The following is a 22,143-nucleotide window of genomic DNA, read 5'->3' as shown; positions in this document are numbered from 1 at the left end:
CCCGAGTAGCTGGGACTACAGGTGAGCACCACCATGCCCGGCTAATTTTTTCTATATATATTAGTTGGCCAATTAATGTCTCTCTATTTATAGTAGAGACGGGGTCTCGCTCTTGCTCAGGCTGGTTTGGAACTCCTGACCTCGCGCAATCCGCCCGCCTCGGCCTCATGTAGTTTTGCTTGTTCGTTTTTAGGTCTTTATTCCATCCACAGTTGACTTTGGGCACTGGGATAAGGAAAGAGTCTGTGTTCATCAAGATAGGCCAGATTATGCTGTAGTATAAAATGACTCCCAAATCTCAGTGGCTTTGGAAAAAAAGTTGATTTCTCTCTCATACTGTGTATCCTTGAAGTTGTGGATGTAGCTCTGCCCCATACCCACGTTCTGGGACCAGACTGATGGAACAGCCTCTCTTTGGAATATTGTCAGTTGTCCTGGCAGAAGGAAAAGGAAGAAGCTTCCGCTCCACAGTGACACAGCATCTCCTCCCATTTCACTGGCCAAAGCTGGTCACGTGGCCACGCCTGACTTACTGAGGCCTCCAGGGTGGCAGTGTTTGCTGCCATCTGGCTTAGCGTCCTGTCCTCTTTTCCCCCTGGGCCTAGCCAGTTGCTGAGCATGCTGCTGAATCCTATGCCTCATGGTCTGGACCGCCACCACTGTCATCGGTCCCGTTCCCTCTACTCGTGGGTGTTCGGGGCTCTTTCTGTTCGGTCCCGTCGGCCTGTGTGTTTTCGCTGCTGAGAACTATTCCTCGTGGAGTGGCCCTGCCACACGCTCGGCCCTCCAGCTCCTCAGTCGGTACCACAAAGAGCTTGATGCAGTGCACTTTCCCGACTGTCTTTGGGAGTCGTGTGAGTTCTATATGTTCGTAGCTGTCTTTTGAAAGCGGGGATCTGTGGTGAGAACTGGTTGTGAACACGGGATTAAATAGAGTTGTCTAAACTGCAGGCCCTGTCAGAGGTTTGAAAAGTGACTCTGCTAGAGGGGATACATGCTGTGTAGCAGCACCCAAACGTTTTGGCTTACGGAGTGTTTCATTCGTAGAGCATTTCATAGGATGAGTCTTCCGTGGAATTCATTCTTGACAAGGCTAGCATGGGGCGGAGTACTCTGGCCTTGGAGTTGAAAAACATCAGCTCTAACCTATTTGAACCTCAGTGGAGTGTTGGACCTGATGGTCCCTTAACTATAACTTTTTTGATTATTATCCATATGGCAATTTCCTAATACCCCCCTCACACACACACACACACACACACACACACACTGGCTGAGAGACCCAGACAAATCTACAGCTGGGAGTCTTCCTTCATGTCCTGCTCCCGTCTTTCCCTGCCACTGTCCTCGTTCCTCTGTGCCGGACGTCTATGCAGAGAGGCTCCATGGATGTGATTTCGCTGGGCAGACCAATTATTAAGGAGCTGAGACATCTAATTATGACAACAAATGTCCTGGTCCCAGACTCTTTGTTCCTCACACTTCCCTTTATAGATTTTTGTGAGCGTGAATTTATGTTTTGTTTCTGATTGTTTTGGCCAAAGGTCTAGGTATTCGTCTTTGCACACCCACCATTTTCGATGACACGTGCCTATCGCCCCTTTATTATTCTAACTGTACAAAGTTGAAGTGTCATCCATTAAAATATCGTGTTACATTTTATGTCCTAAATTAAGCTGCTTTTAGAGTTGGGTTTAAACAAAGACTTTGACATTAGGAAAAGTAGGAAGTACAGGCAGTGCGCCATGTGTAGGAGAATCTAGAGTGTTCTCTCTGAGCTGCTGGGACCACATGTCCCACTCTATTCACTGCTCCCTTCCCTGTTCATCTCTCCTTCATCCCTCATCTAGTTATCTGTTTCTAGAAAGTAATCTAACCATGTGAGTCAGGAATTCAGGCATAAGCTTGGCTGGGTGGTTCTTCTCTTCCGGATGGGACTGCTGGAAGTCACAGGTGGTTTTCGGCTGACAGATGGGCTGGCCTGGTGCCTTAGCAAGGATGGCTGGGAGGGGCACTCAGCCAGTCCCGTGAGCTGGACCACCTCCGCCTGGCCTCTGCAGCCTGGCAGTCTCTGGTAGTGGGACTTTGTACGTGGCGGCTCAGGGGTCCAGCAAACCAGGTGGAAGTTGCACGGCCTCTTAACGAGCTAGCCTTGGATGTCAAATGGTGTGTCTTCTGTCATTTTATTTTGGTTGAAGCAGTCACAAGCACACCTAGATTCAGGGGGAGAGGACACAGACCCTGTCTCTCCATGGGAGAGATGGAAAAGAATCTGGGGCTGTGCCTGAAAACATGTTCTTGTAGGCCTTGGTCTCAGGCCCTCTTCTTTGCTCCTTGTACACTCACACCCCAGATGACCTCAGTTAGACCTGCGGCTTTAAATGACATCTCTGTACTGTGACCCCCCAATTTGTATCTCTAGCCCAGAACTTTCCCAAAGCTCCAGATTCTTATGTTCAACAAGCTACTGGCTATTGTCACCTGATTCACAGGCACCTCAGACAACATGGTCACCAGAGCTCTTGACTGATACTCTGAGGACTAGTTCTGTCCCCATTTCCCCTCTTAGGAAATGCCACTAGATCCACCTCTGCTCAAGCAATCTTATTCCTCTCTTCCCCTCAACCGTGCATCCAGCCCGTCAGCAATCCTGGCAACCTTCCCTCCAAAATGGAACTCAAACCTGCCAACTTCCTTGTCCACTTCCAAGCCCATGCTGCCATCTTCTTCCGTGGGCTCGTTACAGTAGCTTCTGGAGTGATTTTCCAGCTTCTCCTTTTGTGCCTCTCTCCTCTCATCCTTCACAGCAACAGCGATCTTTGAAGCATAAATCCGATCATGCCAGACCCACGTTGGATGTTCCGTTGCTCTTCAAGGGAGATCCGAGCTCCTAGCTGTGGTCTCCAAGGCCTCATGTGACCTGCCCCTGCCCACTCCTCCGAGTTCACCTCCCATCATTCTTCCCATACAACCATAGGCCTCCTTTCTGTCCTTTTCTACCTCAGGGCCTTTGCACTTGCAGGCACTTCCTGGATAGACCTTCTAGGAATTTCAGTGACTAGTTCTTCTTCAAATTTCAGTTTATTTGTGAACTGAACTCCTTTTCTCAACAGTTTGATTAAAGCACTGTCTTTCTACCGCCGTCACATTGGCCCATTTATTTCCTTCTTAGAAATTATCACAGTCTGTAATCATCTCATTTACCTATCAGCCTGTCTCCTTCCCAGAATGTAAATGTCATATCAATAAAAGCAAGTGGCCGTGTGTCTGTCCTGTTCACCACTGTCCTAAGCACCTGCCCAGGGACTGGTGTGTAATGCACCAGTTGAGTAGCCTCAAAAAAAGCTGATACTATGCAGGTGGGTGGGCAGTAGAGAGAAAAGTCATTCATATGTAAGAGACTGGTCAAGAAATTCTGGCAAAGAATTTGTAGAAGCACTTTTTGCCTTGCAAAGGGTTATGTAACCTGTTGGGGTTTTTTTCCTTTCCCTGACTGATGTAGGGTGGGAAGTCATGGGCTAGTTAATTCTCTGCCCCAGCTTTTCTACCTATGGATTGAGAATAGCCCATAAACTAACTGTTCCATGCAAAGTAACTCATACAAAAATCAAATACAATCATTTACACCCTGTTCCCCCCCCCCAGGTGAGGTCCTAAGATCATGTTCAAACCTACTGTGGTTTTGCACAGCCATGGCCAAGGAGATGCTGAGAAGTGAGTGTACTGCCTGGGACGCTATATATATATATATATATATATACATATATATATATATGTATATATATATATATATATATATACATTTTTTTTTTTGAGGCAGAGTCTTCCTCTATTGCCTGGACTAAGGTGCCATGGTATCAGCCTAGCTCACAGCAACACCCAGCTCCTGGGCTCAAGTGATCCTCCTGCCTCAGCCTCCCAAGTAGCCGGGACTACAGGCATGCGCCACCATGCTCCGCTGATTTTTTCTATATATTTTTAGTTGTCCAGCTAATTTCTTTCTATTTTTTCAGTAGAGATGGGGTCTTGCTCTTGCTCAGGCTGGTCTTGACTCCTGAGCTCAAACGATCCTCCTGCCTCGGCCTCCCAGAGTGCTAGGATTACAGGCGTGAGCCACCGCACCCGGCCCCCAGGACTCTCTTAAAAAGGCTGGAAAGGGCCGGGCGCGGTGGCTCACGCCTGTAATCCTAGCACTTTGGGAGGCCGAGGCGGGCGGATTGTTCGAGGTCAGGAGTTCGAAACCAGCCTGAGCGAGACCCTGTCTCTACCAAAAATAGAAATAAATTAATTGACCAACTAAAAATATATATACAAAAAATTAGCCGGGCATGGTGGTGCATGCCTGTAGTCCCAGCTACTCGGGAGGCTGAGGCAGTAGGATCGCTGAGCCCCGGAGATTGAGGTTGCTGTGAGCCAGGCTGACGCCACGGCACTCACTCTAGCCTGGGCAACAAAGTGAGACTCTGTCTCAAAAAAAAAGGCTGGAAAGATTCTGTAGCAGGCTGGGCATAGTGGCTCATGCTAGCACTCTGGGAGGCCAAGGCGGGAAGGATCACTCAAGGTCAGGAGTTCAAAACCAGCCTGAGCAAGAGAGAGACCCTGTCTCTACTAAAAAAAAAAAAAAAAATACAAAGAAATTAATTGGCCAACTAAAAATATATAGAAAAAAAAAAAAGATTCTGCAGCAGTTCAGAGAAGCTCTCATTCTGTTGTAAATCCAGAAAATTAGAAATATTTTCTAATTTTTCGTATGGAATCTAACGTCTTCTTGTGTGATAGACTCCACCGGCCATGTTGGTGTGGCTTCACTGGCTACCTGAGAAGGTAAACACGGAAGACGGTGATAGGAAAAAAAGATTGGATGGATTTCCCTCCTCTTCTTTATTTTACATTTTTTTCAAAATTAGCTTGTGTATGTGTTTACATAGTGAGGGAAAAATCTTGTGTTGAGAGGTCTTAACTACAGCCAGTAAATGACACCCCCCCCCAAAAAAAAACACCACACACGAAAACTATAGATATACTTGCTTAGGATTTTATTTACTATGACAATTGCTAACAAAACAAAACAAAACAAAAAACCCAAATAGTTCCCTACTTGATTTCTTAGAGCTAAGTTCTGGTAAAAATAGAAAGCTTTTCAGAGTCCAGGATCTGGCCGTGATGTTGTGGTGACTGTTAGGTGTGCTGGATGGACTGTCCCTTTTTCTCTCCAGCTTACTGGAGGGTGGGTGGACAAATGTCAGTATGGCCACTTTTGTGCAGTGCCTAGGAAACAGCAAAAAAAAAAATTTTGAGACAGGATTTACTGCCTCAAGAGGATTATTGGTAAACGTGCTGCTCTTCGTGAAGTTCATAGAAACCAGACTGAAAACTTAAACTTGAGGCATTTTCATCTGGAGCACATTATTCTATGACAGTGGCGCCTCGTTCATCTGATTTCCACGAGCGAAAATTATGCCGTAGAAGTGACTTTTCCATATAGTTGGGAATGCTTCAAAATGCCTTCAAATTCTTAAAAGTCATCTTTGATGTAAACATCCCTAAATGTGCTACCCATTTTCCTTCTTTCTTCCATGGGGCCTGGCTCTCGGATTTGGCTGCTTATTGGAATCACCTGGGGAGTTTCAAGAGCCACTGAGGCCCAGGTCTTGCCGCCAGCAGGCCTGGTGGTTGGTCCCAGGTGTGGCCGGGGTATCTGAGCTTCTAGATGCTCCCAGGTGGCAAGGATGGCTGGCGAGGTGGGGGACATGTACCTTTTCGCTCCCGAGGATACCTGGTGTTCAGAGCTTACGCACCCTGCCTGATGACAGACCCCAGGAGACGGTGGTCCCAGTGTCACCAGACAGTGACCACATGTGCGGGTTGAGAAGAGGGGACAGGTCCTTAAGGATTCAGGAGCAGACGCCGTGCTGTGTTTGCCATTGAGTGCGCCCACTCGGCAAGCCTCCGTCTCTGAGGCTTTCCACGCTAAGGAACCGTCTGATGCGAAATCAGAAGACTGAATATGTGTGGCAAGTGAATGCTGGTTCCGACATTTGAAAGTCAAATGCTCTTTTTATAACTGGACATGAGGTGAAGCTGCAAGTATTCATGAGACGGTAGCGCGAGACAGCGGAGGCCTTTCTGATGCCTGTCTTTGCCATAGCAAAGTTTACAGCATGAACAAAAAAAAAATATCTCTGGCTGATGTCCCACGTGAGCCTTTAAGTGTCTTCAAAGATGTCTGTACGAATATACCCCAAAATTCTCTCCTGAATCGCGTGATCTCAGTGAACCGCTGTTACATTACAGTGAGAGGAAAGGACCCTCTCACTTTAGAGGCCTACTTTATTGCAGTGAAAAAAAAAAAAAAAAGACAAATTGGCGTGGTGGGCTAGTACTACATCATAAATACGGTGCGTACTCAGTTATAGGATGCTCTGTTTGAATTATACACATTTTAGAAAACTTATGTACAGATGGATAATTTAAGATTGATTGTGGGTGATGTTTGTGGTCTTTATAGAGTTGGCCATGATGTCAAAAATATAACAGTAAGTCTGCGGGAAACTGAGATCCACTTTCGTCCGATACCTTTGCCCAGGCACTGCCACACGGTGGGCGGGTGTCCGCACGGGCTCCTGTGGTTTGGGGTTGCAGACAAGAGTGGGGGCAATTTTGTAGAGACGGCTGCTCCTGGGCCCACTGAGAGATTAGAGAAAGGTAAGCCGCTTTCGGGGCTGCAAACAAAGGTCATCTTTCTTTATGGTCAGTCAATCATACTGACTTTAAAGGGGGAAGGAGGGACACAGATATCGCGTATTCACTATGACTAGAAAAAGAATTAATTTTGCACAAATGACATTCAAATATGTCATCTCAAGCACTTCAAAACACAGTGAGCGCCCTCTAAGATTTTGAGTGTCTCTTCAGCAAAACACCAAATTGCTTAAATCTGGTCCCATGAGAATTAGAGTCCAATTTCAGCTCACAATGTGCCCTGACTCTAAGATGCCGTCCTAGAATCGAGAAAGCAACTGTTGTCAGGACTGGCCTTCGCACCTGCCTCCCTTGGTGACAAGGGGCGGTGGCATGGCCGTCAGGGCAGGCAGAGGGACGAAAGGCAGCTTCTCCCGGGGCGTGTCTCCTCCCGAGGGAGTCTTCTCCCTCCACACCTTCCTGATTGTTCTGTGGAGACTCAGGCAGTTGACAGGCAGGGTACTCCTGGCTTAAATATTGTGAAAAATATTCTGCCTGTTAATAGTGTCTGTAAAACGGTGCGTGGCCAGGAAGCCGAGTGCTCAGGCCACCGGGGCAGGGTCTCCCCTCTTGAGGTGGCGCGTGATAAAAGTCCCCAGGGCACCCAGGGGGATGCACATGGTGGAGGAGGCCACGAGCAGCCCGATGACAGCCAGTGCGTAGGCGGGGTAATCTTTGGTCACGAGCTGGCCCTGAAAGGAGAGACTGAGCGTCAGCAGGAAGAACCTCTGAGAGCACTGTCCCCACAAGCCTCAGGCCCCAGGTGCGGTGGCCAGGCAGTGTGGGGTGGGCAGAAAGCATGGGAGGTCCAGGCATCCTTGCCCCCGGGGCCACCTGGCTCTGCAGCTCAGGAGCGAGTATGCAGGATGGGGGAGGGCCAACTCCCCACACCCTTCTTCTCTCTTCCACAAGCAAGGACGGACAGTGCCCAACAACCGGTGTGTGTAGCTGTGGTTTGGGACCACCCACAAAGGATGGCCACCGGGGGCAGGTGCGGTGGCTCACGCCTATAATCCTAGCACTCTGGGAGGCTGAGGCAGGCGGATCGCTCAAGGTCAGGAGTTTGAGACCAGCCTGAGTAAGAGCGAGACCCCGTCTCTACTAAAAATAGAAAGAAATTAATTGGCCAACTAATAATATATATAGAAAAAAATGTCCAGGCATGGTGGTGCGTGCCTGTAGTCCCAGCTACTCGGGAGGCTGAGGCAGAAGGATCACTTGAGCCCAGGAGTTTGAGGTTGCCGTGAGCTAGGCTGACGCCACGACACTCACTCTAGCCCGGGCAACAGGGTGAGCCTCTGCCTCAAAAAAAAAAAAAAAAAAGAATGGCCACAGGAATAACAAGGGCCCTATGCTTGAGGCACCTTTCAGGACACCTAAATGCAGGGGCCATCCTCCGCCCAGAATGGAGCCTTCTGTGAAGGCAGAAATGCTCTGCATCAGTGTGGTGGCCGCTCAGGGCTCTGCCTGTTAGGCAGGATCTAGTGCCTTCGCAGGGGACTCATTCCCATCTCCCAGGGCCAAGGTCCCGGGAGGGTCAGGAGGGCACCTTGCTCCCCTCTCTGCAGCACGTGCGTAAAAACTCAAAGCCCAGCTCTGCTGTCCCGGCCTGAGTGCTTTTTAAAATACCTTGGTGATGTTTCCATGTTGTGACAAATAGCCCACCCACACCGTGGATGCCGTTCCTTGGTTTCAGAAAACTAAATTCCCGAGTGACCTCGGGGGCCCGGTGCCAGCCCCGCAGGGACGGCAGATACCTGGGAGGCGTCCCAGGCTTGGTACCGCAGCGTGCCGCTGAGGATGTAGTCGCTCAGGTAGAAAGCGAAGAGGCTGACGATGAGCAGCGGGCTCACGCCGGCCCACATGACCTTCCAGTACCAGCTGAGAGCGCGGCCAGTCATGGCCTTCAGGTCACTTTCAAATCTGCTTGGAAGACAGGGAGAGACACCACGGCGGGTGAGGGGGTCCAGCTCACACGTCCTCCTTGGCTCAGGAGGAGTCTGTTCTGGGCACCATGGATGTCTGAACACGACCGCTGGGACCGTCTTGGGGGAGGGGTGCCGGGGTGGGGAGGGGAGGGGGTAAGGGAGGAGGCTGCCGGAGAGGGCTGACAGGGGACAGCCAGATAGGTGGACATCAGAGGACAACTTCCTGGTGCCAGCCTTCAGGTGAGGGCTACCAGCGTAGGCCAGAAGGGCGGCACGGGTGGGAAACGGGGACATCTGTCAGGCCAGTTCTTTTTTTTTTTTTTTTTTACAAAATACCCTCATGTCAGGCCAGTTCTTAGCGTCAATGGTCCCAGGATAGCTTCGCTCCCCCGCCACCCACTATCAGCGACCCCGCTGCCTGAGAGAAACACCCACGGAGTAGAGTTTCTTTGTCCCCTGCAACCACAGCAGGTTTTCTGGCACTGTGGGAGCGCCAAACCTCAGACCCCTGGCCTGGGGGTGTGACGTGCCACCTGCCTGAGGGCACTAGCTAGAGGCAGTGCAGGCCCAGACCCTGCATTGGCCTCCTGCCTCCAGGCCAGAGCCTTTACACCTGCTCTCCACGGCTGGACAGGCAGCGGTGGCAGGAGGGGCTGGTGTGCGATGGGGTGTGACACCAGCTGTAGCCACAGCCACAGCCCCCTTGCTCCCTGGCACCTATTAACCTGTCCTGGGTCCCGTGCAAGGCTGCGTAGAGACCACCACCGGGGCCTTGCTGCCGCTGACGTAGCGGGACTCCGGGCTCTGGGCTGTGAAGGCTCCCCTACCCAGCGTGAGAGCCCGGGGCTTTCAAACTACACGGGTCAGAAAGTGTCGGGGTCCTGTTGTCCCATCACCACCCCTCCGCCCGCCTGTCTCTGTTTCCTGCAGAGAAAACTGGGAAGAGCCAGATGCAGAGAAGCAGGCAGGACGCTGTGGCCAGTGGCCACTAGATGGCAGTGTCTCCCAAAGCAAGCTGAAGGACCCTGCAGGGCCACCTGGAGGCGGTTTGTACATTATCGGGGACTGGATGTTTCCCCTGCACCCCTGTCACTTCCCACCTACCCTTTTTGATGGATGTGTACCCCCTCTCCAGGGCCCTCCCTGGGCCCCAGGATTCACTCCTCTCTCCCAGCCTTCTCTCCTCATCCCGAGACACTCGCCCTCTCTTGGGACAGATCTCTTTCCCCCCAGACTAGCGTTGCCTAGGGGACCGAGTTGTCCCCCTTTATCAGGGGTCTTCCTGGTTTTAGAACTGAAAGTTCCACGTCCCAAGAAACCCTTCAGGGCTGGGGAAACCGGGGAAGTTGGTCACCCTGACACGAGTGTCCTCAAAATGTGAGTCGCTGGGGGAGGGGGGAGGCGAGGGGGGCATTACAAGCCCTTCCTCGACCAAGTAAATTCCAAAAGTGCTGCAAATTACGGGCCCCTCTTTGAGACCCACAACTGTCTCTGAGGAGTCCTACAGGAAAGACATTGATCTCGTGTGGCTGATGCCCTAAAATTAATTGATCCTGGGAGGTCCCTTAGTACAGCTTATTCAGGGACACAGCGGGAAACGCTGCTCGAGGAACACCTGCCTCCTAGAGTGTCCTCACTCCGTCCCCCCACACCCAAGCCAGCCTGGAGGCTCAGAAAAGACTGGGAAGACTGTGGGGAACACCTGGGCATGCCCCACCCTCCCCTCGCCCGCCACCCTTCCCCCAAGCCCAGGCTCCCATCTGAGCAGCGCTGCCCACACCGAGATGAGCCACGGACGGACACCTGGGCGTGTTGTTGACGCCAGTGCCAGACGCAGCAGGACTGGTGGCCTGAGATTCTGCCCTACCCCGCCCCCTGCAGCCGCTGCTCTGGGGCCACACTGGCCGTGCTCACTCTCTCCGCCAGTGGTTCTCAAAGTGTGGGCCCCAGGCTCGCCCGGGAACTGGCAGATTCTTGGCCCTCCCCGACCTGCCTCATCAGAGCCTCTGGGTGTGAGGCGGTCTGGCTTCCCCAGCCCCCCGCACTGCTGGCGCGCGCAGAGTTTGGGGGCAGCTCTAGGCCGGTGGTTCCCGCCCAGCCGCACCTTCTGTCACCCCGAGGGAACTGACACATCCCAGGGCTGTGCTGCGCACCGGGATTCTGAACCCGGCCGACTACATATCAAATTTGCCAGATTGTCTCCGTTATCAGGTGGATTTGGGGCGCGGTTCTGGAAAGCTACCGCTGTTGGCTGATGGTCAGGGCATCTGGTGCCTGGAGGCTTGACTCCTGCCCCAGCAGTCCCGCAGGGTCAACCGCAAACAGCCCGCGTGGGGCACACAGAGAAAGCATGGGAGACGACGGAGACAGAGGAAGCTGGCTGGAGGCGAAGGGAGGGGGAAGCGAGGCAGAGAATTAGCTGAGAGCCGAGGGCAAAGAAGAAGATTTGAACGACGACACGGAGCCTAAAGAAGGGGCTGCACAGTGACAGCCGAATGCTCCTCCCGCGGGCTGCGGCCCTGTGCTGCGGGCCGGGGCCTCCTCACCTCCTGAGCCCGTACACGTAGCACACGGCGATCGTCTCCACCAGGACGATGAGCAGCAGGGACAGCGTGGCCGCATAGTCGTTGAATATGTCGAACCAGTAGTTCCCGGCCTCCATGGTGAACAGCATGCCCACGGCACAGCTGATGAGGCACACCAGACCTGGGGGCCGTGAGACCGAGGGCTGACCTGCCTGAGGCTCCCCGCCAGGTCCCCAGCGCTCTGCAGGGTGGCGGGAGCCACAGGCCCCTAAGGGGACTCCGGCCAACTGGTTCATCCACAGGGCTTGGAAGGGCGGTCATGGCGTGGCCGGTCTGTATGCTGTGGGCGTTGGGGGGCACAGAGGAGCCCCAAGTCGTGCCAGCAGGGGTCACAGATGCTAACTCACTGAGCTGCCCTGCAGGGGCGGGGGCCTGAGCTCAGTGGGAAAGCAGAAGTGGTGGGCACAGCTATCCCGGGAATCCACCCAGGCTGTGGGTCTGGGGACACCACCTAACCCAACCACTCAGCCCCAGAGCTCATGTGAATCGGGGGAGGAAGCTTGAGTACGACCTGCCCCGCCAGGACTTCCTCAGGAGGAAGCTAATGTTCACGCAGATCCTCCTACATGCCAGGCACTTGCCGTGAGCCAGATCATTAGGCCCCTTGCACAGATGGGGAAGTTGAGGCTTGGAGATGTCAAGTAATGCCCTCAACGTCCCCGAGCACATCAGTGGCAGGATTCACACCCAGGACTTTGGACCCGGGTTTTTGTCCCAGTGTCCTTTGGCTTCCTCCCTTGGGCACCCCCTGAAGTGTGTGAAGCTAAAGCTCTCATCTGCCCTTCCACCCCCCATACCGCACACTGGCAGCCACCGAGCCCCACTGCCATGCTGACGGGGACACACGAGGAGAAAGAGGTTATGTGCCGGCCCGCGGGGTACAGGCACACGGAGTGTTGGCTGCAGAGATTGGGTCCAAGGAGGAATGCTAACTAAGTATAGCAGATGCTGGAGAAGTCGGGGCTGGGAAGCTCCAAGTGGGGTAGTTGGGACTCGAAGGAGATGGGATGGGAGCTGGGTTTGATTTGTCCTGGATGTAAAGGCATAATGTCATCAAAGGCAGAGGGGGTTGGCCACAGGGTCCTCAATAGAGGACCAGAAGGGTGGTGGAGTGAAGCCACCAGAGATGTTTGGAAAAGTCAGTTCATTCCTTAACAACCTCAATGCCCAACAGCAGCAGAATGGATAAAGAAACTGTGGTATGTGCTTTCACCATGGATTATTACACAGGCAGAAAAAGGGACAGACAATTGCTGCTTGCAACAACATGAGTGGACCTCACAGACAGATTCTGAGTAAAGACAGCAGACACAAAGAGTATGTGCTATATGGTTCCATTTATATGAAGTTCAAGAATAGGAAAAAAGCCATAAAATGTAGAAATCAAAATAGAGGAGACCCCCGAAAGTGCAGATGGCTTGGGAGGGGGGTGCAGGAGCTCTGTGGGCTATGGGATGTTTCATCTCTTGACCTAGGTCTGGCTACTTGGGAGAATACATACATACATAAAACTCATTGCATTTGTACTCAAGAAATGCACACATCATAATGGTCATACTTCAGTTAAAACAAACAAAAACAAAAGCAGTTTCTATCCTGGAGGGCTTTGAGTGCCAGGTTGGGGAGTTGGGCCCTTTCCAAGGTTGGAGTGGCCACTTCGCCTCCTTGCGGTGTGGACAACAAAAGGCACAGGGTGAGTGACACGGCCCGAGTCCCCGGATTCCGAGAAGGCATGGCAGGGCTGCGGTGAGGTTGTGCAGCCCTCTGTGGCCACATCCACCGGCAGGTGGCCCTGGAGGAAACTCACCCCCTGCTCACCCCCGATCCCAGCCCTCCCCGGCCCCCGCCTCCTCTGCCGGCTGCCCACTGACCTGAGATGACCTCCTTGGGCAGGTGGCTGGAAATGACCTTGCTGTCAGTCAGAGGGGTGAGGATGGCCGCCGTGTTCCCCAGCATGCTCCCAATGCCCAGCATCAGCAGCATGAAAAAGTAGAGCACTGACCACAGCTGGGACACCTCCATGTTCTTAATGGCCTCGCTGTAGACAATGAAAGCCAGGCCAGTGCCCTGGACGGCCTGCCCGTGGCGAGAAGACACCAGTTACCCACACAAAGAACTTACGGTCTCCTTAAACACACCCGGTGCTAAGCGGCTTGGGTGACCCTGGAACTAGCCACGGGCTGCCACATTCTGAGGCTGCAGCCTCCATGTGCGGACCAGCCCTAGGGCTCAGCGGGCTGCATGGGAACAGGAGCGGCCAGGAGTTCACACGTGCAAAGCATGCGCAGAACTTTCAGTCTGCCTGGAGCACTGGGTCCTCTTCTCCTTCCCCAACTTACATAAATTCTGGATAAAATATAATAAACCAATGTCTGGATAATTTCTGCTTCCAATGTCATGACTGACTAGGTGTTCTGAGACCTGGGAACTGAGGAGGGAAGCAAGGGGGCAGGGTTGCTGGAAAGTGAGCCCTGAACCTTAAAGACAAACTCCCCAAGGGAGTCAAGAAGGGTCAAGTGTTGGGGGTGCTCCCAGGCTACCAGCAGAAGGAGCAGCAAAAGCAAACTCTCCCTGGGGGAAGGCTCTCCAGTTTAGACCCACAGGACTCCCAGAGACTAAGATTAAGCAATGAGCTCACAAACAGGGATTTACTAACCCAGAAGAAGAGACATCACTGTGAGTGAAGAGCCAGCAAGAATAAGAAGATTTAGAACACCTCACCCTCCAAGGTGGCACATGTTAGACTGCCAGATTCAGAATTGCCGTGGACTGAATTGTGTCCACAAAAATTTCCTATGTTGAAACCCTAATCCCCAGTGTGACTGTATCTGGAGATAAGATCTTTAGGAGGTAATTATAGTTAAATGCAGTCATAAAGGTGGGGCCCCAGTCTGATGGGACTGTGGTCTTATAGGAAGAGGAAGAGAGGGAGAAAACTCTCCCTCCATCATGTGAAAACACAGTGAGAAGACAGCGGTCCGAGAGCAAGGAAGCAGGTCCTCACCAGAAACCACACCCTGCTGGACCTTGATCTTGGACTTATCAGCCTCCAGAACTGGGAGAAATCAATTTCTGTTGTTTCAGCCACCCAGTTTATGGTATTTTGTTATGGCAGCCTGAGCTGACTAATACAAAAATATAGGGTCAGCTCAATGGCATACTAATTGCTTAGGGGCATAGTGAGAACAGTTGGCCTTAGATACAGACAATAACGGGGTGATCACTTGTACAGAATTTTAAAAAATAGTGAAACTTGCTACAAATTGATATGCTTTTTGTTATTCTCATGAGCCAGCAATCCTAAACTGTGTCAGTGATAAAATACTCCTCTCCACTAAGGTGGATTGCTCCCATTCTCCTATCTATGGCCACTCCTGGAACAGTAGTATACGAAGTATTTAAGGAAACAAAAGATAAATTTATTATACAAAAATAAACGTGTAACAAGAAACTACTGGGAGGGACAAGTAAATTTGAAAAAAATAGTAGTGTCTAAAAATAAAAAATGTAGTTATTGAATGAAAAGGCTCAGCTGACAGTTAAATATCAGATTAGATGCAGTTGAAAAGAGAATTAGGGACTGAAAGATATATCCAGGAATGAATCAAAAATGAAACAACCAAAAAAGGATAATAAGATGTGAAAAATAAAAGAGAGGCTAGAGACCTGCAGGATAGCATGAAAAGGTCTAACTGAGGTCTAAATGAAGTTCTAAAAGGAGAATAACGAGAGAAGGAGGGGCAATGATTAAGAGATAATAGGGCTGGGCGTGGTGGCTCACGCCTGTAATCCTAGCACTCTGGGAGGCTGAGGCCGGAGGTTGCTCGAGGTCAGGAGTTCGAAACCAGCCTGAGCAACAGCGAGACCCCGTCTCTACTATAAATCAAAAGAAATTAATTGGCCAACTAATATATATAGAAAAAATTAGCCAGGCATAGTGGCGCATGCCTGTAGTCCCAGCTACTTGGGAGACTGAGACAGGAGGATCGCTTGAGCCCAGGAGTTTGAGGTTGCTGTGAGCTAGGCTGACGCCACGGCACTCACTCTAACCTGGGCAACAAAGCGAGCAAAGGTCTAAAAAAAAAAAAACCAAAAAGAGATAATAGGTATGAATTTTCCAAAACTGATAAGGAATATGGACCCATAGATCCAGGAAGTTCAACCTCACCCAAGCCTACATTGGATGAATAAAAATCCATTCACACCTAGACTGCAGAGGCCAAAGACAAAGAGACAAAGACAGAGATTGTGAGAGAAATTAGAAAGAACCACTTATAAAGAATGAAAGAAAATTTCAACAGCAACAGTGGGAGCCAGAATCACAAGGCAAAATATCTTAAAAGTGTTGAAGAGAGAGAAAATAACTGTTAACCTGGAATTTTCTAAACAGAGAAAAAATATCTCTTAAAAATGGGGACCAAATACAGACATCGATATACAAACCAAACCTGAGAAAGCTATTCTAAGAAAAAGTATTTCAGGGGGAAAAACCCTTGAAGGTGGCTGGGATGCAAGAAGGAATGGTGAACAAATAAAATGGCAAACAGGTAGGTAAATGTAAACACTGTATAAAATAGCAATAGTGTCCAATTTATAGGTTTAAAAAGACAGACCTAGACAGCAATCATTTAAAACAGGAGAGATGAGATAAAAGTGTTCTAAAGTCCTTGTGCTGTTTGGGAGGGAAGTTAAGACATTGTCTGACTTTAGACTTTGTTAAGTGTGTAGGAAAATTTCAAGAAGTGACATCAAGTGTCCAAATTCCAAATAGCAGAGAATAAAGTGGAATCAGGAAAGGAAAAAAAAAAAAGAAAGAAAAGAAGAGGAAGAAATAGAACAAACACAACAGGGGAAAAGAAAGGTCTAAATAAATCAATAACCAACCACATAATTCTTGGACGTGGAACCAAACTCCAAAGTAAGTGAGGAAAACTCCCAAGTTCCAAAACCAAAAAGCAAACTGGGAGTGAGAGCACTGAACAGGCGCTGAAGCCAAAAGGTCTCATGGGTCATCTGAACAGGATCTAGGCCTTGAAGGCTGGGGGTTAGGGACTGGGGGCTGATGCCTTCCCAGAGAGAGGGCTCATGCCACCGGCCAGTGTAAGCATGAAGCTGGGGTTGAACAACCAGGAGAAACAAAATGTTGCTTCCCCCACTAAATGACATAGAATAGCTCCACCCAGGAAACAAACTGCCAGAAACACAGCCAATCAACCCAGAACACCAACCTCCAAAGTGGCTTGCTGGCACCCAGAGCCACAGGCCCTCCCTATTTCCTGTCCTTGAAAACTATTCTCTAAGAGCATTCTCTAGAAGTATTTACATTAAATATAAGAATTAGACAAGGCCGGGCGCGGTGGCTCACGCCTGTAATCCTAGCTCTCTGGGAGGCTGAGGTGGCCGGATCGTTTGAGCTCAGGAGTTCAAAACCAACCTGAGCAAGAGCAAGACCCCGTCTCTACTATAAATAGAAAGAAATTAATTGGCCAACTAATATATATACAAAAAATTAGCCGGGCATGGTGGCACATGCCTGTAGTCCCAGCTACTTGGGAGGCTGAGGCAGGAGGATCACTTGAGCCCAGGAGTTTGAGGTTGCTGTGAGCTAGGCTGACGACACAGCACTCACTGTAGCCTGGGCAACAAAGTGAGACTCTGTCTCAAAAAAAGAATTAGACAAATATGCCCTATCACTTTCACTTTCATGTGCTAGAAGTCCTAGTAAATACGATGAGAAAAAAGAAGATACAAGCATTGAAAAGAAAAATACAAAATTCTATCTGCAGGTGATATGATAGCTTTCATAGAAAACCGAAGCAAATGTATAGACAAATATGAGAATTAATAGGAGAATTTATCAAGGTTGCTAGATACAAGATCAACATACAATAACCTTAGCTTTTTTTTTTTTTTTTTTGCAACAAAAATAAGCAATGATAGAAATGAGGGGAAAAAAGACACAATTCACAATAGCAAAAAAAAAAAAAAAGGTAATATAAATCTAATAAACAATGTGCCAAGATATTCATGGAGAAAATTAGTTGAAGAATATAAAAAAAGATCAGAGTGAATGAGAGAAAGCACGTTACTGAATCAGAAGTTACAACTCAGAAGATACTAATTCTTCCCAAATTACACTATAAAATCAATGCAAATCTAATAAAAATTCCCTAGAGGATTTTTTCCCAAGTGACACTTGTCAAATTGATCTAAAATTAATGTGAAAAAATAAAGGTCCCAGTATAGCAGAGATAATTATGTAATATATAAATAAGGATGATTTTAGTAGCAAATTTCTGTTAGTAAGGAAATGGATAAATAAATTGTATATTCGTGTGATAGAATAAAATGTGGCACCTAAAATGAATGAATGGGATTCCACATGTATTATTAGGGACAGATCTCAAAATGTTAAATGAGAAAAATATCATCTGGGGTCACTTATGTCCATGTAAATACTGCCAACAAAACAATGATATCATTTGAGAATACATATATGGGCAAGAAAAACGCCAAAATGAAGGCTCTTGCCTCTGGTGAGTAGGGAAAACTTGGGGCCAGTAATAAAGGGAACTTAAACTTTGTCCCTGAAATGTTCTTTGCTTTTACATAAAAAAAAAAAAAAAGAAATCTGGACTCAAAATGACAAAGTGTTTATAATTGTTCATTCTGAGTGGTGGATATATGGGTATTTGTTATGTTTATTCTCTGTACTTTCCTGTGTTTTTACAGCTGAAAAAGAGAAAAGGGAAAGCAAGAAAGGACACAGAGAATCTAAAGAGACTTCATAATAACCAGGACTCCCAAGCAGCACCTGGGGAGCGTGGTGGTGAAGTCACTGTCCTCAGAGGCACGGGGCGAATGCACCTTCCTGGATGCCCACAGGCCGTGCGTGTGGCCCAGGTGGCAGCCCTCCAAAGTCCCTACGAGTGCATGGAGGGAAGCAAGCCCGCGACCTCACCAGTGTGCCTTACCGTGTCTAGCTCCGATTCCAAGCTGCAGTTTTTAATGTATGGGAGCACCTCACTGTATTTGCTTGGGTAGGCAGACGCTAGGTGGTCCTTCACCTGCTCCAGGTTGCTGGCTGTCAAAAAGCCGTCTTCAAGGTCAAAAGAATTGGTGAGCAGCAGAATCATCCTGCAGAGCAGACCATCGGACCGACCCTCACTGACCAGAAAGACTGCCGTCACCGAAGCCTCCCGCCAGCCTCTCTCCTTTCCTGACCATGTCCGGAAAGGGAATCTGCTGCTTGGTGACCTTTTTAAAGGACAGGGTCATTTTGAACGGTTTTGAAGATGCCTGAGATACGAACAGTGACGACAGCAAGAACCAGACGCAGCTGGGCCGTTTTAACCTCTGCACCGGCATAATCCATCGGAACTTTCTGTGATGATGGAAATGTTCTACATTTGGGCTGTCCCTTTTTGGTACCCACTGGCCACATGTGGTGACTAAGCACTTGAATGAGGCTAGTGCAACTGAGGAACTGACTTGGAGTAAGATGTATGTTTATTTAAAGATAAATAAGTTACATTAATTTAAATTCAAATTTGTTTTTTGTTTTGTTTTGTTTTGGTTTTTGAGACAGAGTCTCGCTTTGTTGCCCAGGCTAGAGTGAGTGCCGTGGCGTCAGCCTAGCTCACAGCAACCTCACACTCCTGGGCTCAAGCGATCCTCCTGCCTCAGCCTCCCGAGTAGCTGGGACTACAGGCATGCGCCACCATGCCCAGCTAATTTTGTATATATATATATATTAGTTGGCCGATTAATTTCTTTCTATTTATAGTAGAGACGGGGTCTCGCTCTTGCTTGGGCTGGTTTCGAACTCCTGACCTCGAGCAATCCTCCGGCCTCAGTCTCCCAGAGTGCTAGGATTACAGGTGTGAACCACCGCACCCGGCCCTAAATTCAAATTTGTAAATAGCCACTTGCGGCTTAGTGACCACCAAATTGGACAGCCGTAGCTTCTGGATCGTGTTTTGTGTTCTGGGTAAAGGGCCACAGAAAGTGAATTCCGTAATCTCTGTGGCTCAGCTACGGAGCTCTTGGGCTCTTTTTCGGTAGGGGAGATGGGGAAAGAGAAACTAAGGGCCCCCGTCATCTGAGTGCTTCGAATGGCCCCAGTGCCCTCCTCCCTGCGGGGGAGCCCGAGTCTGAGCCCTGCGCCGGGGAATCTCAAACTGGTGGCCCGGGCCAGCCCTTGCCTGCTGGGCACCCGCCTCTTCCCCGGCGCCCCTTCAGCGCAGAGCCCCGGGGCGCCTGGGCCAGCGGGCCAGCCCAGGCTTACTTGTTCAAGCAGTTTTCATAGTTGAAGGTGGCCTTGAAGCCATAGATGGAGAAGGTCACGATGCTGGCGAATATGGAGGTGGCGCTGTTGATGAGGGACACGATGATGGCGTGCTTCTGGCAGTCGTTGGAGGGCTCGTTGTAGCTGGCGAAGGCGATGAGGCTGCCGAAGCCCAGGCCGAGCGAGAAGAAGATCTGGGTGGCCGCGTTGATCCAGGTCCGCGGGTTGGCCAGCTGCTCCACCTGGAGCCGGCAGGGACAGGGCTGAGGAGCCTGGGCGGGGTCCCATAGGGAGGGCGGCCCAGAGAGGGGAGACATGGGCGGCCTCACCACACACCCCCACCGCGCCTGGCTCACCGAACCCCGCACCCCAACAGTGCACGACGCGGCATAGTTCCAAGAGGCGCCAAGCCCCTAATGCATGAGCAGGCGGGCAGGCGCGGGGCTGGGCGTTCAGAGGTGGGCTGGGGGTGGGTGGCAGGCGGGGTGCGTGGAAACCCCTGCAGGGAGAGGGCTGCACGGGGTGGCCTGGGCAGGCCAGTGACATGGCCAGGGCAGAGAGTTCCCTCCGCAGTCTGGGAGGGGCCGGGGGTGAGGCCGGGGCGGCAGTCAGTTCAGGGCAGCGAGGATGGGGAGGAGGGGCTGGAAGAGACTTCATGCCCCAGCATCAGCCGGGAGTGGGGACTGCCTGGGTAAGGGGGTGATCCAGGGCCCACAGGTAATCCACAGCCCCTGCCACAGCCTGGTGGGCTCACACCAGCCTCCCTGCCCACTCTCTGTCCTCCCCTCATCCCACCCCATCCCAAAAGCTCCTACCCCCCAGCTCGTACCTTGGGAGTGAACATGTATATCAGGCCATTGGTGGCTCCGTGGAGCGTGAGGCCCCGGCCCAGGTAGATGATGAGCACGCAGTAGGGCAGCAACGCGGTGAAATACACCACCTGGGGGCGCCAGAGGGCAGCATCAGTCTCCTGGAGCGACCGGCCCATGCCTGGGCTATTCAGGCTGCACCAGCCAGCGGCCAGCAGCTGGAGAAGGCAGAGGGATTCTCGGGCCCACACAGGTTCTGAGCTGGCGCTGGAGAAAGCGCTGTGGGTTGTGGCGCCCACATCTGTGACCACCAGGAGGTCTCTCGTTCAGTAGAGAAGAGGCAAAGCAGGCCCCAAGCCTCTGCCCTCACCCCTCCTTCCACTCCACCTTATTCCAGAAGGAATTTGAGGGTGCCCACAAAAATGAATCAGTCACATTAACATTTTAAATTGCTAGATAAAGAAATCAGTCTGAAGAGAAAATGTGGGCAATCCAGAACCCAAAGAAACCAGTAGCCCACAGAACAGGGCGTGAGTTTCTACCCAGTTTCTGAGCTTCCTAGTGGCCTAAGCAAAGCAGGAAGCGCAGATACCTGCAAACAAGTGACTTTTTTTGTCAGCCAAATCTTTCCCCGCTGACACGCACAAGTTCAATGGTGTTTTATCTTCGGTTTCCGTGGTAGCCTTGGCAGCAGACTGTCAGGCTCTGGGTCATTATAACTTTTACAAAGCCTTAGAAGAGAGGCCTTCATGTGCATGTATGCCCACCCAGGACCGGAATTTTCTCATATGTAAAGCAAAGAAATATTTTGCAAGATTGCTCTCTGTGTGTGTTCCCTCAACGTTTGTGTTCTCCTGGGGACACAAGCAGCTGGGGACCTGTGTCCAGAAAGGCTGGAATTACCCTAGGCCCTCCATGGACTGCTGAGGCATGGCCCCACCCTCCCTTGAATCCCTAAGGCCACCACCCTGGCACTCTGTGCCCTCTCACCTCAGAGTTACAACACTCTGAGGTGCTGTAACTTGAGAAGGGTCATAAATCCACCCCTGATTATAAGGAAACCAGCCAGGCACGAGATGGAGGTGGATAACGGAGCAAACAGGGCACCTGGCCGGCGACCTGAGGGGCAAGGGCCGAGGGGAGGAGGGGTGGCCACTGTGCACAGCAGTGGGCACTTGGCAGGCACTCGGGGCAAGTTCCTGGAATTCCCTCCTGTCCCCAGGTAAGCCCTCTGGAGTCCCGGCCGGGGTGCCTCACTTCCCCCCAGTCAAGTAGGCAGGATTGCGGGACACGTGGTCCAGGCTAACCTATGGCAAGAAACCATGTCTGACCCTCCAGAGAAATTCCGGGAGGAAAGAAAGGAGACTGCAACAGAGGAGGCCAGGAAATGGCACACAGCCCCTGGCGAGATTGCTCCCTTGTCACAGAGCTGTTGGGGCACTCCTAGAGGAAGGGGCTGAAGCAGAGGACGGGGACCGTAGGAACAGGTGAGATAAATAAGCTTTCATGGCATGACAGGGTCTCATGTAACACATTTGTAAGTGGTCAGGAAAAGGAATTATCTCGTTAAATCTCTAAAATTGCACATGTTACCCTCAGATACTTTGGATCCTGCTCGTAATAATCTGGCAAAGATAAATCACAAAAGCATTTTTTATGAGCATGGAAGTGTCGGCTAAGCTCTTACGATGTGACAGAGCCAGTTGCTGCAGGTTCTAAGCTGTCCCAGGAAAGAGTCCCCATGTTCACTGGTCCCTCAGCTCAGCCATGGCGTGGGATGCTCTTGGGGCTAA

General features: G+C 50.6%; 1 protein-coding gene across 1 annotated transcript in view; it reads right to left on the bottom strand.

Annotated features, from left to right (window-relative positions):
* Positions 1-5,019: 5,019 nt before the first annotated feature.
* SLC6A20 (solute carrier family 6 member 20) overlaps positions 5,020-22,143 on the bottom strand; it is a 36,434-nt gene continuing 19,310 nt past the window's right edge. The window contains exons 5-11 of the mRNA XM_012770319.3: positions 20,371-20,481; positions 19,542-19,783; positions 18,229-18,391; positions 13,126-13,330; positions 11,216-11,375; positions 8,499-8,664; positions 5,020-7,433 (exon numbers count right to left, since the gene is read on the bottom strand). Of these exons, the coding sequence (XP_012625773.2) occupies positions 7,284-7,433; positions 8,499-8,664; positions 11,216-11,375; positions 13,126-13,330; positions 18,229-18,391; positions 19,542-19,783; positions 20,371-20,481 (1,197 nt within the window). The 3' untranslated portion in view covers positions 5,020-7,283. The remainder of the gene's footprint in view (positions 7,434-8,498; positions 8,665-11,215; positions 11,376-13,125; positions 13,331-18,228; positions 18,392-19,541; positions 19,784-20,370; positions 20,482-22,143) is intronic.

The sequence above is a fragment of the Microcebus murinus genome, chromosome 1 (assembly GCF_040939455.1).
Source record: "Microcebus murinus isolate Inina chromosome 1, M.murinus_Inina_mat1.0, whole genome shotgun sequence".
Taxonomy (NCBI): Eukaryota; Metazoa; Chordata; class Mammalia; order Primates; family Cheirogaleidae; genus Microcebus; species Microcebus murinus.
This window is presented reverse-complemented; position numbering and strand designations above follow the sequence as displayed.